General features: G+C 39.0%; 1 protein-coding gene across 1 annotated transcript in view; it reads left to right on the top strand.

Annotated features, from left to right (window-relative positions):
* Window positions 1-19,894, top strand: part of slc4a11 (solute carrier family 4 member 11) — a 76,536-nt gene that overhangs the window by 14,868 nt on the left and 41,774 nt on the right. Inside the window, 2 exon segments of the mRNA XM_018685511.2 lie at window positions 7,572-7,622; window positions 11,632-11,748. Coding sequence (XP_018541027.1) covers window positions 7,572-7,622; window positions 11,632-11,748 — 168 coding nt within the window.

Here is a 19,894-nt window from a genome sequence, read left to right as displayed (position 1 = left end):
ACCGGTTTTGATGCCTAAATGTGCTACATGGTTTGTTAAAGAGAAGTTTGTCTGGAGTTCTACTTGCATGGCAGAAATAAGACAGAAATATGCATACATTAATACAGACATGCCCTTAACCAACTGTTTGCATATCAGTGCTTCCGCCTGCTTTAGTGTAAAGGATGACAAAATAAATCACACAAATTCAAAAAATTGAGTTCAAGTGGACCATTCCACTTGACTGTGACAAGTTACAGTTTAGTGTTCTAGTACCTGCAAACTGTCTTTGTCAGTGATGAGTGAATCATCAAGAATTACTTATTGAAACAGACAGGAAACAAACAGAATGTAAACACAGGAAAATACAATGATGCCTCTGATGTAAACGAAAAAGACAATCACAAAACTGCTCATTTATTTTACCTTTAACTCTCATTTTAAACATCATTTTAAAAAATCTGTCAACAAAATTAGCTAACAATCTTAAAATAAATAGAATTCCCTCTCTCACATTAACTTTCATCTCTACCTTATATCACTCACAAGAGGCTCGTATTTAATTTAGCCTGTTCCCTTCCTCTTTCTCTCCAGCTTGTTTCCCTTGTGGAGAGGCTTTTGCAAAAAAATTGTTTGTTAAACAGGCTGAAATTAAAAATGGAGGAGAGCAGAGCGGTGGCCAGCGCTTACTCGCCGAAGGGACAGTGTTGAAGCACAATACGTTACTTGTGTCAGCTAGCATATCAGTGCATGCCTCTGCTATGATGCATCTGTGGCTTGTGCACAGATTTGGCTCTTTCTCAAAATTTGAAACATTGTGGTTGTGCCGACTGCTCTGTCAGAGACTGATGCTCGTGCACAGTGGTGGTTTCTTCAGAGCCCGACAATAAAAAAGGGGCACACACAAAACCACAGCTATCTCTGGATACAGCTATGTACAGTATGTACATGTGGTTAATCTACTGTATATTGTTGCTCTTTAATTGAAAAAAATAGACAAATAAAATTTTAAAATGAGATATTTTCACTTTGATAACTTTTATTTAATGTAAAGCAACCAGGCATTTCTGTATTTTCATCATACTATCACATGATATTACTCAAAAGAGTGTACAGCTTTGAAGTTACAATAAGGTACTGTATTTTTATAGTTTTTTATGGATTGTTTTTAAAGCTAATTGGAGCCTCTACAGCTTTCATATTTAAAGGTGATGTACAGGACGTTCCTGCACTGGCGCACCAGTAGCGATGCGTTTTACATCAACCAACAATGATCGGTTTGCTAGAGCTGGAGTTGGAGACAGCAACCAGGAGTTTCTGATGCTCCGGATAAAACAGAAAGTCAGTGTTTCAGAGGAGGAATAACCACTTAAAAAAGAAAGGCAATTAAAGGCGTATATAAACATGGATTGTAATTACTCTCACTGCCAAAAGGGGGAGACAAACATTCTGCACTGCAGGTTTATCCATAAACTCTGAAATGATCTAAATTGTAATATCTTCATTGACTCTTTTCACTGTCAGTATGTCTCAATTCACACAATTTAAGTGACTCTGCTTCTTATTTCACAACAGAATAACCTCCATGACTGCTAATGAACCTGTCTCTAACAGACCATCAGAGCATAAAGTATGTAAAAGGCCTTAATCAGCTCTGTCTAACAGTTATCCGCATGTGTGTCGCTCATTATGGCAGGCAGAGGCAGAAAGTATTAACTCACAACCAAAACAAATAATGTGGTCTCAAGTACAGCTCATTTCACGTCTGTCCTAACTGAAGATGAAAAATTCACTCTAATGTAGGAAATTAAACAAATATTAACCACCTCCATTAAATAAAGACAAAGTTTTATTTAAGACAAATGTTGTTCAGGTTTTTTATTTTGGAGCTTGAAATGGGAACAAAGCTCTTTATTTGGTCGTAAACTGAAGCTTGGTGTTTCTCAGCAGAGTAACCTTCCTGCTGTCTTTTCATTGATCTGACAAAGCCACTAACATATAACATGCATTCACATACAATCCTTCTAAATCTCTTTTCTGTGTCTGTCAGTGCCAAACAGCTCTCCATGATGCTGCTCCTGATCACAGCTCTCAGAGTATGATGCAGTTCAGAGGAGCACAGCGTTCGCAGGAAGCTGGCGTGATGTGCCACATAAATAAATGAGCAGTCCAATAGAAGAGTCCCTCCAGGATATTGAAATAAAAAGATTTGGCTTTGTTCAATGGTTTTCAAACATCTCTGTGTGAGCTAAAAATAATTTTTGGACATAGGTTGTTGATATTCTGTAACCGAACCATTGCTCACATTTCAATTGAATGATAGTTTGATTTTCTGATGTATTTTATTGTACAAAAAAATCCTGGCTAAGTTATTTTCATCGTTCATTCAGACTTAGGTAACATTTATATTTATATATACATATGGATTTATTCAGACATGACAAGACCTTTACAGAAAGAGCCACAGTCTGCAATATCTGAGCTTTAATGCACAAGAGACAGCAAGTAATGGAAAGTAAGTAATGTTTTCTCTTCTCTCACAGGCTGCATCAGTAATTGATTTTAAAATGTATTTTGACTTTAAAGCCTTAATTAATGACTATGAGCATGAGAGATGTTCGCGCCTAAATAAAAACTTCTCATTAATGTCATTATTACTTAATTAGAGAATTCTACAACGGTGCACAATGATTGAATGAGAACTTGTTAAATTGGGACTTTGATCACTTTCTGTTTTCATAATTTCATCCATTCAGATGGTTTGGATGAAATATAAAAGGCCAGTGTTGGTCTGATGATTGACACACAATTTATTGACTAACTATTTTGATAATCGCTAATAGTAAAAATGCCAAACATGATCTGATTCCAGCTTCTCAAATGTGAAGATTTGGTTCTTTTTTTTTTGTCATATATGATGAAATGCTAAATGTTAGTGATGGGCATTTCTTCACAGTAGTATCACATTTCTTAGACTAAACAATTAATCAAGAAGCTAATGTGCAGATAAATTCATAATGAAAATAATCCCTAGTTATTATTGTGGTGGAACAAGTTTGTGTTTTGTGTTGTCTACCATTCACTCCTCACTGTAAGGAGAAAAAATATCTTTTATAGACTGATCTGACATACTCAACAACTTACTATAAAACTGGCTCACTCACTGTTTTGTGGTTTATTGAACTGATGCATAAGAGATGATAGTGGAGTAATGAGGCGGAACATGACGTGCATTTAATCTCTTGGTTTGTTTAAGCTTGTGCTGCTGCAGCCTTTTACGCTAACGTGACAGCATCCAGGCCAGACTCCATGCTGGAAGTAATATGGAAATACGACCTCGTATCATTGTCAGGTGACTCTGAGATTGACGTGTAGAAATTCCAGTCACCTTTGTGTGACAGGACAGATGTCTGAAAGGAGCTTAATGATCATAATAACAACTATAATGGACTACAACACTCACTGGCTGCTGCTGAGCTGCGAACATGATTTAGTTTATTCAGTTGGACATATAAAAATAACTGAACAGAGTAGAAAACTTTAGATTTTGCAGGTGAGGGTCTGAAAAGGCAAAATGCCATATCTATATATATATGTAGGTATATCCATAATGCTCATACAAGCTGAGTGTTTCTGCTGTGAAAGATATGTTTAATGCAGTAGCTGCAGGTAAAGCAGGCTGCATAACAGGGATGTGATCGACCTGCGCGTGCTGTGTAGGAAGGTGAAGGGAAAATGTATGTTTATGTGACTGACATCACAATCAAACACACCCAGTAAGACAGAAGCAGAAGAGGGTGTCGGAGAAATGTTCCCACACGTTTGTGTTAACACGGCAGCTGAGATGAGGGAACTGATTTGTATTTTTATTCTTTTATTTATTTTCATATTTGAGGAAAGCAGGTGGAGAGAAAAATACCACTGGGGAGTTTTGTTTCACCAACTTTGTTCTGCTGACTCTTGTCATAAATCAGAAAGATCTACAACTTAAAATGTCCTGTTTTCATTGTTAGAATTCCTCGTGAAAATAAGGCACACCATCAGCTCACCTGGTAGCATTTTTCCCTTGGTTTTGACAAATAGTAGCACTGTAAACCAACCATTTTATGGAAATGGACCTGTTCTTTTTTCTTATACTGTGACAGATGTGAAGTATCACCAGAATTACCAACTAAAATTAAGAATGTGCAGCCATTTACTTGTGAGAGCCTCGCACAGTAAAGGTCTTTGACATTTAAAACTCTTTCTCCATTAGTACCCAGTCAGACCGACGGTCTTGAAGGTCGCTCCATCGGGCTAATAAATCAATTTATTCCATTTCAGCTCAATTCGGTTTTGAAAAAGACAGGGAGGAGGTGTTTTTCCTCTTCTTAGAAGGTTACTGTGATGTGACTAACTCCATCATACAACCAGCAACACAGCAGCAACACTGAAACTTAATACAGTGTCTTTTCAGCGCATTGGGTAAGGTATTACAATTCATTTAAAGGAGTAGTTCAACATTTTGGGATACGTTCACTTTTGTGCCAAGAGTTAGATGACAAGATTAGTACCACTCAGACAGCAGATGGTTAACTTAGCTTAGCACTGGAAACAGAGAGAAACAGCCAGGCTACTCACTCAAACACTGTATATTTTATTGGTTTAATCCTCACAAAATCAAAATGTAAAAACAACAAGTTGTTATTTCAAGGGAGGTTACGTGCCTGACTATTTCTTGGCCGGTGATAGAGGTGAAAGCAAGACTCCAGAGAGTCCAGCCAAGAAATAGTTCACAACTTGTTTTTACAGTTTGGTTTATGTACAGATTAAACAAATAAGATTTAAAGTGTTCATTAATGAGCTTTCAGAGCTGCTGAACAGAGCCAGGCTAGCTGTTTCCCTGAATTTCCAATCTTTGTGCTAAGCTAAGCTAACCAGTTCCTCCTCTAGGCAAATATGAATATTTCCTGAAATGTCAAAGTATTCATTTAAAATGTCTGTATTCCACAGGAAAGATTTAGTTTTAAAAATACATGGGAAATCAACATATCATTAACCCTGTCAGTCAGAGTCAAAGTGTCAGAGAGGGAGCAGGCAAGTATCTGTACTGTAGTGTCTGTGTTGTGTTATTTGTATGCTCGGCCTATCAGGATGATACAGGATCACACAGTTTCAGAGGACACAAAAAATTTGACATGTTAATGAAAGACATTCAATTCTTTTTTCAATTTGTTATGGATTTTATGTCTGACATTTAGTGGCTGAGAGTGGTTGTGTAGGTGCTGTTTTTTCTCAGCCTGTGTCCCTTTGTCTGGGGTGGTGGTGATTTTAGCAGTCAAGTCAGGGAAACACCCGCATGATCTTTGGTTATAGGATGAATATGTAAACATATTGGCTTAATACTCAAGAATAGCCTCACTGAAGTCTGGCAGCGTGGCAGCCCCCCCCCCCCCTTTCCTTCAGCATGAGTCCACAATGTCTCAATAACCTTCAAAGTATCCTCGCTGCCTCGTCTTTCATCGGCATCCGAATGCTGCACGCATCCACAGGGCCGCATGACAAACACTCTGAAATGTTGTACTCTAAATTCTCTCTCTGTGCATTTGTATTGGAGCTCTTCACCAGATTAAGTTTAATTCCAAAATGAGATATCCACCATTTTAAAAAATTCTGTACCCCACCATTGCAAAGCGATTGCCTGCCTGGAAGCAAAACTCACCATGGATTATCACTGAATGTATTAGCAAAGTCAAGACCTTTGCTGATGTGTATTGCACATAATCACTGCCTGTTAACATTTCTTCTACCTAATGAACATGGTAGGAATGTAGCTCTTACATTCTCCTCCTCACGCTTTTCATCGCCTGAAGGGAATTCTTTTCCTTTTGGTCTGTGGTTGAATGAGCCTACTGGTTTGCCCGGTTTGTTTTCGAGCATCTTGGACAGTCACTTTCTAAACCTGTATTGTCTAAATAGTCTATTCACTGTTAACAGATCAGGTTTTTCTATATTGACAAATGAAAAGTATGGCCTCTCTCTCTTTGAGGTTGTTTGCACTTGAGGGAGTCACTGCTTTGCATTGTTTAAATGTTCAAATCAATCACAGCAACAAGTTGAACAATGTACACACGCTGTCTTTAGGTTGACTGGAAAACAATTACATAGAGTTTAGATTTCGACATCAGCGACTAGCAACCATTTTGATTCAAGGTGATTAATGTTTCAGCTCGTTTTTCAAGAAACATTCCCTGACTCCTGATTCTGAAATGTGAGGACGTGCTGCTGTTCTCAGTTTTATTTCAGATGTAGAGTTGTAGAGACATTTGGAGACATCGCTTCGGCTCTGGGAAATTCTTTGGCCGTTCTTTTCACTGCTTCGCTGTGTTTAGACGACATTTTGTAGTCTACATTTTGTTTAGACTACATTATTGTAGTCTAAATAATTAATGTTGGAAAAATGTACCCACATGTTTGTGGTAACACTGCAATGCAGATGATGGAACTGATTTGTAATTTTTTATTTCAATATTTGAGGAAGCCACAGAGAAGAAAGCACTGGGGAGTTTTGTTTGACTAACCTTCTCCAGGAGACCCACAGCCAGCGTGTCCTATTGTCATTGTTTGCATTCTTCAACAAAAGACAGCCATCTCTAGCTCAACTGGTAGCATTTCCTCTTAGTTTTCACAAGTGTAGCACTGTAAACCGTTCATTTTATGGAAAAGGACAAATAAGCAATTTGAAGAAGTCACCTTGGGCTGTGGGAAAATTCCCATGAGCATTTGACTCCACGATGAATTGATGAGTCTAGAAATAATTGGCATATGAGTGAATTTAATTAAAAAATCATTAATGTTCCACTGCCACCAGTAGTATTTGTGTTTCATCTGCATCTTGTTGCACTGTCATGATACCCATCGCATCATGCACCAAAACTGTGAGCTATCTTTATTCAGATTAATACACTTTTTTTGGGATTGAATCAAAATAAACTACACTGTGTGAGTTCATTTTACTAAAGGAACATGTCTCCCAGTGCAACTGTGTGACTCATTGATGTGTTTGTTGTCGTAGTTTTTGGACAGTAATGGAGTTCTGTGGCACAGAGGAATCAGACAGTACCTGGTAGTAGGATCACTTCATTTGTGGTTCTGATGTTTTCATGGAAGTTATTGGCAAGAAGAAACACATGAACTTACAGACTTACCTCCTTCACAAAAAGAAGGTGTCATAGACATGAACTGCCTGCAGTGCAGCAGTATGTCTGCATTCAGTGTGTCATTAGCAGTCATCGTTGTGTCTCCTAATGGTCACTGGGGGACAGATTGATGAGTAACTGAATGAATGAATAATATATACTTCTGAATCCACAGGGTCCTTTACATTTAAATGCACACATTTAAACACCAGCTCTAAATGACTAACAAAGGTTTCATGATAGCTCGTATTTGTATTTATAACCATCTCTCATACCAACAATTACTGTGTGAAAATAATAACAAATAACCAGTATCTCATTTCAAAATGAAAATTGCTCCCTGCAGGGCCTGTTACTGTTGCCCAGATTCACCTCAGTGATTACTGTCTTTCTCTGTTTTGCTCTCTCCTGCAGAGGCGCCTCCCTCTGGGATGTCCAAGAATGGATACTTCTTTCAAGAAATGGGTGAGTCTGAGTCACCACCAGGACATACAAATACACTGTACACTTCATTTTCAACATTAGCCAGTTTTCCGCAGTGCAAAAACAAAGCATATACAAAGCAATAATAAGGAATCCATTCGCTGGAGACACAGTATGAACTGTGATCCTCTCATCATGATGGGGAAAGAGGTAGAGGAATATTTTCTTTGAATGCTGCCAGTGATGTGCGTCGTACAGTATATCTATTGTGAAAGATGTGACTTAAAGATTAGAGCTGCAGCACAGAAACAGAAAACTCTCCCAGCTCGCACACTCCACTGCATTTCGATATAAATAATGAACTTTGCTCCGGCTGTTATGATAACGGCAGTTTCATTACCTTCAAGCTAAGGAGAGGCACCCAATTAGTATGTGCAGCACAAGCAGTCAGGACAGAATATGCTTGCATTGGATCTCCCTGTCTCCCCCAGCCAATTATTCCCCTCCTGCAACACACCAATTCACTCAGCAGATTCACAGAGGGCCCCCTGCTGCAGCTGAACATAACCGTCTTTATTAGGCTACCTTTTATCAGGATATAAATGCAATTACATTATTGTTGGCAAGTAAGCATTATCCACCATTGTCATCTTAGAGGTTCATTAGTGAACGCTGGTCTGGAAGCCGGATGCTCGTCGGATTCACTTGGTGACCAGAGGCTGTGAGCAGGGTGACATGAAAAATAATATTTGTTGTACGTCTTTAAGTATAGAAGTGGTCCTGTTGTAACTGTGCTCTCTGTGTCATTATGTTCTCTGTTACTGGGTTAATAGTTGATGTTCCACAGAGACAGATCAACTATTAATATGCTCATTTAGTGAGCTTGGCAAGTTTGCTCTTAGTGACTGAATCTGATTATGGCTGCGCATTTTAGGATCAAATCATTTTGGCTTAAAACACAGAACAAAAACAACAACAAAATCATGCAACGTGTGCAGAATACACATAAAATTATCACAAAATGTTGTGATATTCATTTTCCTGTTTGACGGGTTCAGGGACACATTGGAGAGTTTCTGCTTAAATCCTCTTGGACTTTTTCTCATATCACATTTTCTGGATTTTAATTCAGGTTCAAACATGTTTATGTTCATTAAGTGATGCAGTAACAGTCTAAATGCTGGTCATGCTCATTTAAACAAGGAATTTCCTGTGTGAAATTCTGACTCACCTGTTTTCCTTTAAGCTTAATGTCTCTTTATGAATATATAATCATTTTTTATTAATGGAGGTGGTCCTTAGTTCAGGTGAGGTGGCCCACCTCTGTTTTAAAACACTGTTATCATCTATTTCAAACCTGGAAAGGTCCACACATTATACGATGACCCCTTTTTGGTACCAACATAACTTTCATCTTAGTGGCCGAAGTGGTCACTCATGAAAGTGCAATAATGTCCTGTTTGAAAGCTGTGTTTTATATAACTGTAAATTTAGTGTCTAAGCATTTTGGACAAGGCTGCAACAAAGAGATTTTTTTATTAACCTGCAGATGTTTTCTCAATTAATCTATTAAACTTTTGGTCTATTAAACATTTCCTTAATTGGAAATTGCTTCTTTTTGTCTGAACAATTGACCACCACCTAAAAATATTCAGTTTACTGTCAAATAATAGGAGAAGCAGTAAATCCTCCTAACTAAAAAGCTGGACGGAGCTAATGTTTGCCATATATTTTAGACTGTTGTTTGGGCTAATCAAGTTATCTGAAGACCTTCACACTCTGGAATTTTATAGACAAATTAATCAAAGCTATAATCAGCAGATTAAACTGTCTATGAAAACTCTGGTTTGTTGCAGCCCTGGGTGAAATTACATCAGTGTATGAAGGTAGACGTGTATCTTTGAGTAATTCACAGAGCAACAAAGCACAAAAGTTAAAACATCTTTAATGATGCAAGTGTGCTCCAGCGTGGCTGTTTGTAACACTGTACTGTTTCAGAATGTCACATCTCAAAGGCTGCTGCAGAACACTGAACACCATTTGAAGGAAACATCAATCATTCAGTGTTTTCATATCAAACAACCTCATCCCTCAGCCCTTGTTCCTTCTACATGTTGCATGCTTGTACTCACTGGTCACAGTTACTGAGGGGGGAGCTCGGCTTCACGCGCAGCTCGTCTGAATTCACATGCTGCACAATCTGTTCCGTTTATTGTTCAAATCACACTGAGAAAAGAATCCAGATTGTGAGTTTAATAAAATCAGCCCTAATTCTGAATAGTGAATTGTATACTTGGAGGTTCTTTTCAAAATTAAATATAAGATAAAGATGGCTTGATAATAACAGCACAAAAATAAGTAGTAAACATTGAAGTTTTTCCAAAATTGATACCATCGTGTTTTGGAGTAAAGCGATCGAATTGTTCCTCCTGCTCGGCAGCCGCTGCTCTCTCCCAAGGTGATTTGAAAGTCAGAGCCCAGCCGGTGAGTCTGAGGCACAGAGGGATGCAGGCAAGGTGACGACACAGAAAGGTTCAAATAATGTCAAGTGCTGAGGGATGATCCTGATGCAAGACAAACTGAATGAACTGAAATTGGGGCCTCCTCATGGATAAGGTCAGCAGATAAAGAGCACAGGCATGAGGTATTGTTCTCGTCGCATCAAGCCGATCGCTGGATGATATTTGGGAGCCCACTAGTTACTGTAGGATTGGATTTAAGCGGCTGCTGTGTCAGGGAAGAGAGAATGGGATGAGTCATACAAACAGACTCCAGGCTGGGTCCTGCAATGCTTTCTACCATACAAAATCCAGACTATTACGCACCAAAAAAAACCTGCTAATATCCTGCATCTGCCCGCTGATTCATGACAGACTTGTCTTCATACTAAAACAGCTGCTAACCAACTTAATTTCTGCAATTTTCTTTGACAATTTGTGCCCCTTTTTGCATTAAAGTAAGAATTAAATCTCTCCCAGGTAAATCAGTAAGAATAAGCGTTACAGAACATCTGTTTGTGCTGCTTTTAGTGACGTCAGGACACTCTTTATATTTTACTCATTTTGAAGGAACAGTGCTCACTGATCAACAGAGGAAAAACTGTAAATTATTTATCCTAAAAGTCAATTCTAACTCATTCTACCTTGCCAGATCTTATAAAATACAGACACACAACATAGTGAGTATGCACAAAATTATACAACGTACATCCACCAATAAATAGTGCCACAGTATGACTCATGGTAGCTAAACTCTTACAAAAACAAGGACAGGAATAGCAGAGGACTGATAAACATTTCATTTTCTGTTACTTTGAAAACATAGTCAGCTACATTTTAAAATGTCACTATAGATTGGTAACTTGTGATGGACATGTTTGCTATTTAATGACATTCTACAGATTAAGTAATAAATTGAGGAGATGATTGGTAGATTATTCGATAATGAAAATAATCCACTTATAAATAATTAATACAGCTACTCTAATTTGAAGTTAAGGACTTGCATGGTGTCATATTTAACCAAACTTTTTTGTGAAATGACATAAAAAGGAACACAGCTTCTTTGTAACATAGGAGACACCAAAACAATATTTGCTTATAATTCTCAGGGTTTTTTGCTTTAAGCATCAGATGTTTATCACAGCGTCAGGTTGGTTCACTGACTGTCAGATAAACTGTCACAGAAAAGTATAATTTCTTGTAATAATATCTTGTTGCTGTCTCAGCTTTTTGTTAAGTACTTTTCTGACAGGATTTTACTTGAGCTGCTTCTATAATTGAAGGTTTTACTTATCATATTTTTACATACTGATAATAAGTGATTCTTGTGTTCAAATGGGACTAATTTTATTTTTCAATCAACCAATTTTGGTAACTATAAGCATCACTTCATGCCTGCTGGCTGATGAAATAATGCACAGTCAGTACCTGTTGAATTCTGGGACTTGCCAGATACTTTAGCCGAGGACAGTAATAATTCAAGTGAGTTTGCTGCCCTGCCTGGTAGCCAGTGAGGTCCAGGAGGTGACCCTGTGCTGTTGTGTCCCCAGAGCAGCGGGAGGCGGAGCAGGAGGAGGGCAGCGAGGGCCGAGAGGAGGGACAGGACTCGCCGATCGCCTGCGGAGATGACATCCACCTCTATGACAACCAGATCAGCCCTGGGCCAGGTCAGTACACAAAGAGTGAGTGAGAGAGAGAGATTGAGAGGGCACTGGAGGTTAGAGTGTTTGCTGGGGATAAGGAGGGAGGAAAAAAAAGAATTAGGGCGCGAAGGAAATGGAGGGAGACAGAGACAGGAAGGAGAAACAGTGCCAGAAAAGTGATTGGAAGAGAAGAGGTGGCAGAAAAGGTGTGAGAAGGCGAAAGATGAAGAGAGGAAGGAGAGGAGAAAAGCATTTGTTTGCAAGAAAGAGAAATTAAAGGTCAGGGCATTTCATGCAAACCTTTTTTCTGTCTTTAAATCTTATCTCAGAATTGTTCAAACTTAAAGCACCTGGAAACCCATATTTTTTAAACTGTTGAATTAAATATTAGAGACAAAAATATCACTCAAATACCTCAAGTGGTGTGTTCAAGGCCTTAAGTATCTTAACAAGGCTGCTTTAACTAATATTTTTCTCTTAACAATGACTCAAATACTTGAGTGAAAGGAGCTGCTCGTAGTGACGAACCCATTCATTTCTCATCTCATTGTTTTGGTTTTGCAGCCGATTCAATTAAATTTTGATTTACAAAGTTTAGAATTGACTCATTTTGATTCCGTTCATTTCTTGATGATTCAGTTACATCAGAAAAATACCAATGTTGCTCTAAACACTTTTCAGAATTTATTGTATTTCTTCTGCAGCGAACAATGCTGTTGTTTCCTTAAATATAAAATGTGCACACACATATACATGTATATTTTTTAGGCGTTTATAGGCAAAACAGTTGAGCAAAAATAATAAAAAGCTGCATTACTTATAAGGGTGTCATCATTATGCATATCTTAAAAATTAATTTTGTCCAGCTACACACAGACTGTCTGTAGCAGATGCTTCAACAAAGTACAAACATCCACTTTAACGATCACTTTGAGCACAGACAGGACACAAACTGAAAGTCTGCTCACTAATTTATCTGCTCTGTTTGTGTTGACAACACATCAGCCTGATATCTGCAGACAGCTGGTTAGCTAGAGTTAGCTCCCCAGCAGGGACAGGCCGACTAAAGTAGAATCCACACACTGTTCACTCGACTTCAACGGCTTCATGTGTCGTAACCAGAGATAATATCTCTCCAATAAAGACCAACTCAGATTAGATCTTTTTCAGTCTGTCCCTCTTCGTAGTAAGGTTGGTGGTAACACAGTACCCGGGTCTGTCTTGTTTTTAGAAGTTTAAAGCTTCTTGATTTAAAAATGTAATGATTTCTTTATGAACACTTTAAAAAACTACAACTCCAATCAAAAATTACAAGCACGGCAGCACAGGTATTTCCGTCATTATTCACAGTCATAACCCTCACTAAAGCTGTCTTTGTAAAAGTTTTTTATTTGTAATCTCTGCTGTCTGAAAACCTTTCATTGACCAAACATTCACTCCACTATTGTTACTGATTTATGTTTTATAAAAAAGCAACTCCCCTTGTCTAGACATTTGAATCTAGCCACACAATAGACTGTTGAGAGAGGCTCAGTTCCAAGGCTGTATTTTCAGTTTTTTGTAAATGTCTTTGGGATTTTGAAGAAGGTTTTCTTACTTTTGGAACAGAACCTGAAAGTTCTCTGTACAGAAAAGCCTCATGTAAAATGGCTGATAATAGTGTGTCAGTGTAGGATTATTTATAGTCATAAGATGATTAATTAAAGCTGCATTTGTAGCTGAATATTTGATAACTTACAGGGATGTTGTGCTGTGCATCTGCACCCTCTTTACCTCATTATAAGTGGGAATGTGTGTCACAATCAGCTCGCCTAGATATGAAAAACATTTTTAAAAACCTGGCTAGTTGTCTTTCTGAATATGCCTCTTCCAGTCAATAATCTCCTCTGCTGTGTGATCAATATCACCACTTGCACTTCAGCCTTTTTGGAGATGTTTTATATCATAACAGGAGGCTTCTTCAAAGGGAGTGTGTGTCTGCAGTCGCGGCATCTCTCCACAGCATCATTCCCAGAAAACAACTTTAAACTAATTTCTGTGGAGGTCTGCTGGGGTCTGAGTCCATCCAGAGCCTGATGGCAGGTGTTGACTTGACAGACAGCTCCTCAGCTGCAGGTGCAGATGATTTTGACCCCATCACCAGAAACCCCACGGGTCAACAGGTTACCATTGCCATGGCAACAGTCACAGGTGCACCACAGGGAGAGAAGGGGAGAGAGAGAGATGCCTGTTCCCTTTGAATGTGACAGGTGACCATGTCACTTGGGCTGATTCTCCATACATAGTAACACTTAAGGCATCTGACAAGAGAGCTGGAGTGGTGCAAGCTGGGAACAAGTTAGAGGAACAAAACAACGGCAAAAACTCCCCTTCAGTTTGGACAGGTGCCATGAATGTCAGGTCTCAAAAAAGAGTAAAATACTAGAGTGGTACAGTCACAGCAGGACAGATTATATTCAGTCCTCGTTACCATGAATGGTCTCTGTGCCACTGATAAGGGCATATTTTTGAAAACATTATCATTCTGAAAACACTATTTGGACTGCACCACTTTTCATTTGTTTCAATTTTTGATTCCAGTGTGACAAATAGGTGATTTTCTGAAACCTGCAGGCCAGGATGTGGAATGATATAATTAGCCCAAAAAATCTCGTAACTTAAAACTTGAAATAAAATCAGTGCTTCCATCAGCATCTTTATTCTTAAGACAGATTCATGCTTGTACATGAACATATACCAGTGTTCCTGCTGCAGATGTATCTGCGTTTGGATTTGGAATTGCTTTGGTTATCGCTGCGAGTTTTAACTCTCGATTACTTCAACACTAGATGAATGTTTTACTGAAAAGCAAAGTCAAATGAATCTTCAACTTCAGTGTGCTCCATGTTGTCTTCCCTGTAAACAAACTCCATAAACTCCATAAATGTGGAGGGGAAAATACAAGGCACCCAAACCCACCCAGTGTTGCTGCTGTCTCCCTTGTGGCATCTTTGTACTCTGGTACCTCAGATGAAGAATAACACAGCGTTATGCTACAAAAAATGATATGACAAATTTTCTGCCAGCAGATACATTTAGATCATCTCACTGTTTATAATCGTTGTACCGCTTGTGCACAATCACAAGCCATCGATTCACACCCCTGGCTTTAGTGGGAGATGAACCCGTAAACCTGGCAGTGTTCGTGCCACGTTCCTCTCGCTCTATACAGCTGTAATATGTTGAATTCTCACTGCTGTCATCAGGCAAAATTCTCACTCGCAGGTGCAGGATGTTTGTCATGCCCAACAGTGTCTGTTCCCAGATTTTCAGTGCATTATTCATTGACAGCGCAGCTGAATGTTGATGAGTGTATTTTGTTTTTATTCCAGCCCCCACCCCCCAACCCCAAGTCTAGTTGTCACATACGTTTGATCCCAGTGTCATTAGCTGTTTGCGTGCCTGTTTCTGCCTTTAATTTATGTCACAAATTATCATGTTACTTTATTATTCCACATCAGCAGGCTGCTGTGGAATATGTCCACCATATCAAATCAATGTAAGACTCTGAACAGGACTTTTAATCACATCCTGTCTGGCTAAATAAGCAGTGGTTTGGAAAAGCAAATAGCTTAGTGATTACATCAGACCCAGAGACAGCAGCTCCCACCTAAATCTAATTTCAAAAACATCTGTCTGTTATAATTAATTCATTTCATTCCCTATATTTAACAGTGGCTTCTTTCATGAGAAAATACAGTCATGCTTTGGATGCTTTTATAACTCCGGTCTCTTGCCAGCCTGGTTTCTGGAACCGTATTCAATCTTGACCTTTATGATATTGTGCCTGTTGGATATTTAACTGCACCATACTAAAGATACATTTTATAATGGCTTCCAACATTTAAAGAGCACTTTTGATTTAATGTCCCAAATACGAGCTCAGCCTCCAAAGTAGTGCAGCAGTAGTCTTCTTTTTCCCACAATGCCATCGTCATCCTGATGAATGAGGATTCATCTTTGAAGCACCGAATTGTTCCTCAGTGTGTGCTAATACAGATAGAAAAACATACTCTTTACTTATCAGGTTTTCTATGGACATTTTTTCTTTTTTTTTGAATTGTCAAGCTTAGGCTTTTCAGTTTCACCTCGTACAGATTGTGTAAAGACACTCTATACAAAAAAACAAACAAACAAACCAAAAAATAAAATAAAACCAGCTTCAGCTCAGAAATAAGCCAAGCAGAAGCACATTTTAATGATAGAGTGGATTATAGTGGCTATAACAGCAAACAACAGCAAAAACATGAGACAAAGGAAACACAAGGATTGTCTTTGCTGTCAGAATAAAGGAAAAAATATGACTGCTTGAATAAGATGAGACAGAAAATGTGAAATGTAACATCAGCAGTAAATCATCCATCTACCGTAAAACATTTTAAAGCAACTCTTGGCAATGTACTGTGCATTTCTATGTTCATTTTGTTTTTTTAGCTTTTAGTTCAGCTAAAATCCTCAATAGGACAAGAATTATGTGTGGCTGAATGCCAAGTTCTGGTGACAGAACCATTTAGAAAAAGGAAATCAATTATGAACAGGAAAACACGCCAGTATAACCCCAACAACAGGTCCATAATGCAGTGTATCTACAACATGACATCTGCATTGGAAAGCCTCTTGCCCTGCTGCTACTGTGACTTTCTGTAAATACATGTAACACCCACTCCCTATAAATTGTCTGTCAGGTCCTTCAGGGGTAACCAACAATGCACGCAAGAAAATGCCTGACTAGATTATTCACTGAAGCTCACATGGATGAGTTAGACTCTCCTACTGTGGTTTATTCAGCAATATTATACATAGATAATGGTGGTATCTGCAGATATCACCTGTGTGCTGAGTTTTGGTGCTTAAGTGGCGTCAGGCAAAGATCAAACAAAGTGATTGATGGCAGTTATTCAGGTAAGTGTTGAACATTAGAAATTGAAGAGCTTGCTAAATATATTGTCAGCTGGTAATACAAGCACGCTGTTTATTTGTTGTCTGCCTCTGTTTTTTTTATTGCTCTGACATGATCTTATCCATTCTTCTCTCTTCAGAGAACTTTGTCATAAAGCTGTCAAATGCTCTCCATAAATAGAATTGATTTCATGATTATATTTCTGCCAGTGCTGGGCTCACTTCCACTTCAGTTCAATCAATTTGGCTGAATACTCAAGTGAAAAAGTCGTGAGGAAGGACAGCCGCCTCTCACACTGCAAACTCGAAGATTCAGGCATTGACACAAGGTCATTACTTGACCTTGAAAACCCAGAGGGGGGTTTGTTTTATAAATGCACAGTATACTGAGTGTAGAGAATGGACTGACCCATAATTGTTTTTTTTACATTTTATTTTACTTCATCATTTATCATGGATAATTTTTTTCAGAATGAGAAATAGGCAGTAAATGGAATAGAGGAGTCAGACCATAATTCTTTGTTTCTTAACTCGTCAGGCAGGCAGTGTTATGGGGAACAGACTGACTTTTACATTTTACGGAAAGTCAATAAAAATGTATTTCCATGCAAAATGCTCTCTTCGTTCGATAAACAGCCTGAAAGTACGAGCTGTTTGAGAAGCCAACTTCTAAAATATTCACATATTTGCAAGGACATTTGTTGTCTGAGGTCAAAGGATTTCACCAGGGAGTGTAATGGTGCCTCTGAATTGAATTCTTTTCTGCAAGACAGTGTGATGGTTTCTAAAATTTATAACCAGTTTTTTCATTTCTACCAAAATATTACAGGGAATGATTAAAACTGCACATGGCCTGAAATGATACTGGAACTGCTTTTTAATGATTAGGATCCTAAGATTGTCATAGGGACAGTCAAATGTTTCCTGTAAACAAAGAACATGCATTAGTTTTACACTGAATCAGATAAAATAACCACAGCACAGCCACCTTTTCCCTGACCTCCACACTGCAGGGCTGTGATGTAACCTTGACGAGGAATGTTGCTGCATAAAGTGTAAAAAATGTGTTTATAGCATAATGCACTGGTTTATAGGGCTGTGTCAATCTGACTTTAAATTCAGATATGGCAACTTGGAATATCTGCTGATGCTAATTTCCGATCCAATCCCATATTCAAAATTTGTACAACATCCCAAATAGAAGTTAGGATGCCATATTTTAATGTAAGGCAACATGTGGCCAGAAATTCATGTAGTGTGAAAACTAGTCAGCACCATGACTCAGTGACTGTACTGATAGTGGAAACACTGAATTTTATAATGACATCATTTTTTTAAATAATGAAAAATACATGTGATTCACTCCTCCCAGTGCCCCTGCCACATTTAGAGCACTCCCAAGAAATACTGCTCTGTGAGTGCATCAACCACCACCTGCAATTTAGGCTGGATCTCTTCCACTGTGTCAAAATGGCGACTGTTAAGCTTGAGTTTCATTTTGGAGGAAGAGGAGGAACTAGAAGTGAGACATGTAGGGCGAGTGAAGAGCGACGATTATGTTGATGTGGCCAAAAAACTTTTTTTCCAACATGCAGTGAGAGGGCGTGTTGTCATGATGGAGCAGACAGTTGCCGTTACGCTTCAGCTGAAGTTGTTCGTGCCAAATGTTCCTCTTGATGTGCCTCAGAACGGCACAGGAGGACTTGGTGTTGACAGTCTGATCCTGGGGACAGATTCATGGTGGACAGTCCTCCTGATGTTAAAGAAAACAATGAGCGTGCTCTAGGTGGTGCTCCTCACCTGACGCACCTTCTTCGGTCTCAGGAGACTGCAGATTCCTCCATGAAGACTGATGTTTGGTGTCTTGGTCGTAGCCGCAGAGCCGGCTCACATCATCCTCGACATGAAGTTGAGGACTGTGGACGGGGATCCTCACAGACTTTGACGCCGGTGCGGCTCCTGCTTCACGCAAGTGGTCACAGAAACACAGTTAACACAGTTAAGGTACAGATGTTGTTAGCGTGACGTGACGTAGACTGCTGACTCATAAAACGTAGTGTGAGTTCTACAACCCGGAAGTAAGTTAGCATTTTAAAAATGCAGTTGCTAACAAGAGGCTAAATGAGACGAGAGAGATTGCCGACGTCTACTAACTATTGCTCATTTACTAGAAAAGAAAGGCTTTTCCTGAAGAGGTGAGTGTGCTCGATTAAAAATTACAGGTTGGAAACTTAGTGGAGGAGACGTTGAAGTCATGTGACCGTGGTGTAGTTGGTTTATAGATTTATAACATTAGCTTTTTACCTCTGGAGATTGTATTTAGGTTTTGGAAAGCATAACAGTGTTTTTTTTTTTTTTTTGGAAGAGTATCTTGTTAATTTTCTGCAATAAATATAAATATAAAAAATCCCACTGGCTTTTTGTCGAGGAAACAGGGTGATGCTAACTTCCAGGTTAGCCTACAAAAATACATTCTCCCAGCGTCACTCCATTGCTCACACCTGCTGCATGCACGTTACCATATTGTGCTCTGTTCATTTGCAGCAGGAACACTCTCCAAACTTTTTCCATCTAATCTTGTATTTGAAATTCATGCACTGTTTCAAATACACTGTTTCAGACACACTGCTCAACCCCAGCCCAAGGACACTTGAGCTTATTCGGATACAAGACCTCTCCTATCACATAGTAATTCAGCCATCCTCAGTCAGCACCCTGCAACCCTTAATGACTAAAATAATACAACACTCCACTCTGAGATTATATAACACTTGCGGCTGACTGAATATAATCAACAGTTATAGTGCCACATTGATCAAATAAGGAACCAAGTAGGGAAACAAGGCTGTGTCACATTTTAACACTTCCTCTCCCTAATCCTAAACCCTGAAATTCTCCTGGATTACTTTAAGACACACAGTGTATTGAGACATACAGAGGCCATTAGAAAGAGGTGATCATTGGGGACGAGGTAATCTTATATGAATATATGAATATCTCCTTACGGCTGCAGCCTGACAGCAATTGGAGCCGCAGCTCCCTTTCCCCTGTGGGAGCGGATCAGCCCAGCCGTGTGCTTTTTGATTCTGAGGCTTTGATGAACCAAATCCACTGCACACGACACGTGCCCCCTGCCATAGTCTCATCATAGAGAGGCAGGGGTTGGGACTCTCTTTCTTCCTCCACTGCCTGAAGGGTTTTATGATGGCAAGGTGTTTGGTCTGGCGATCAA

The sequence above is a fragment of the Lates calcarifer genome, linkage group LG19 (genome assembly GCF_001640805.2).
Source record: "Lates calcarifer isolate ASB-BC8 linkage group LG19, TLL_Latcal_v3, whole genome shotgun sequence".
In the NCBI taxonomy this organism is placed as follows: domain Eukaryota; kingdom Metazoa; phylum Chordata; class Actinopteri; family Centropomidae; genus Lates; species Lates calcarifer.
This window is presented reverse-complemented; position numbering and strand designations above follow the sequence as displayed.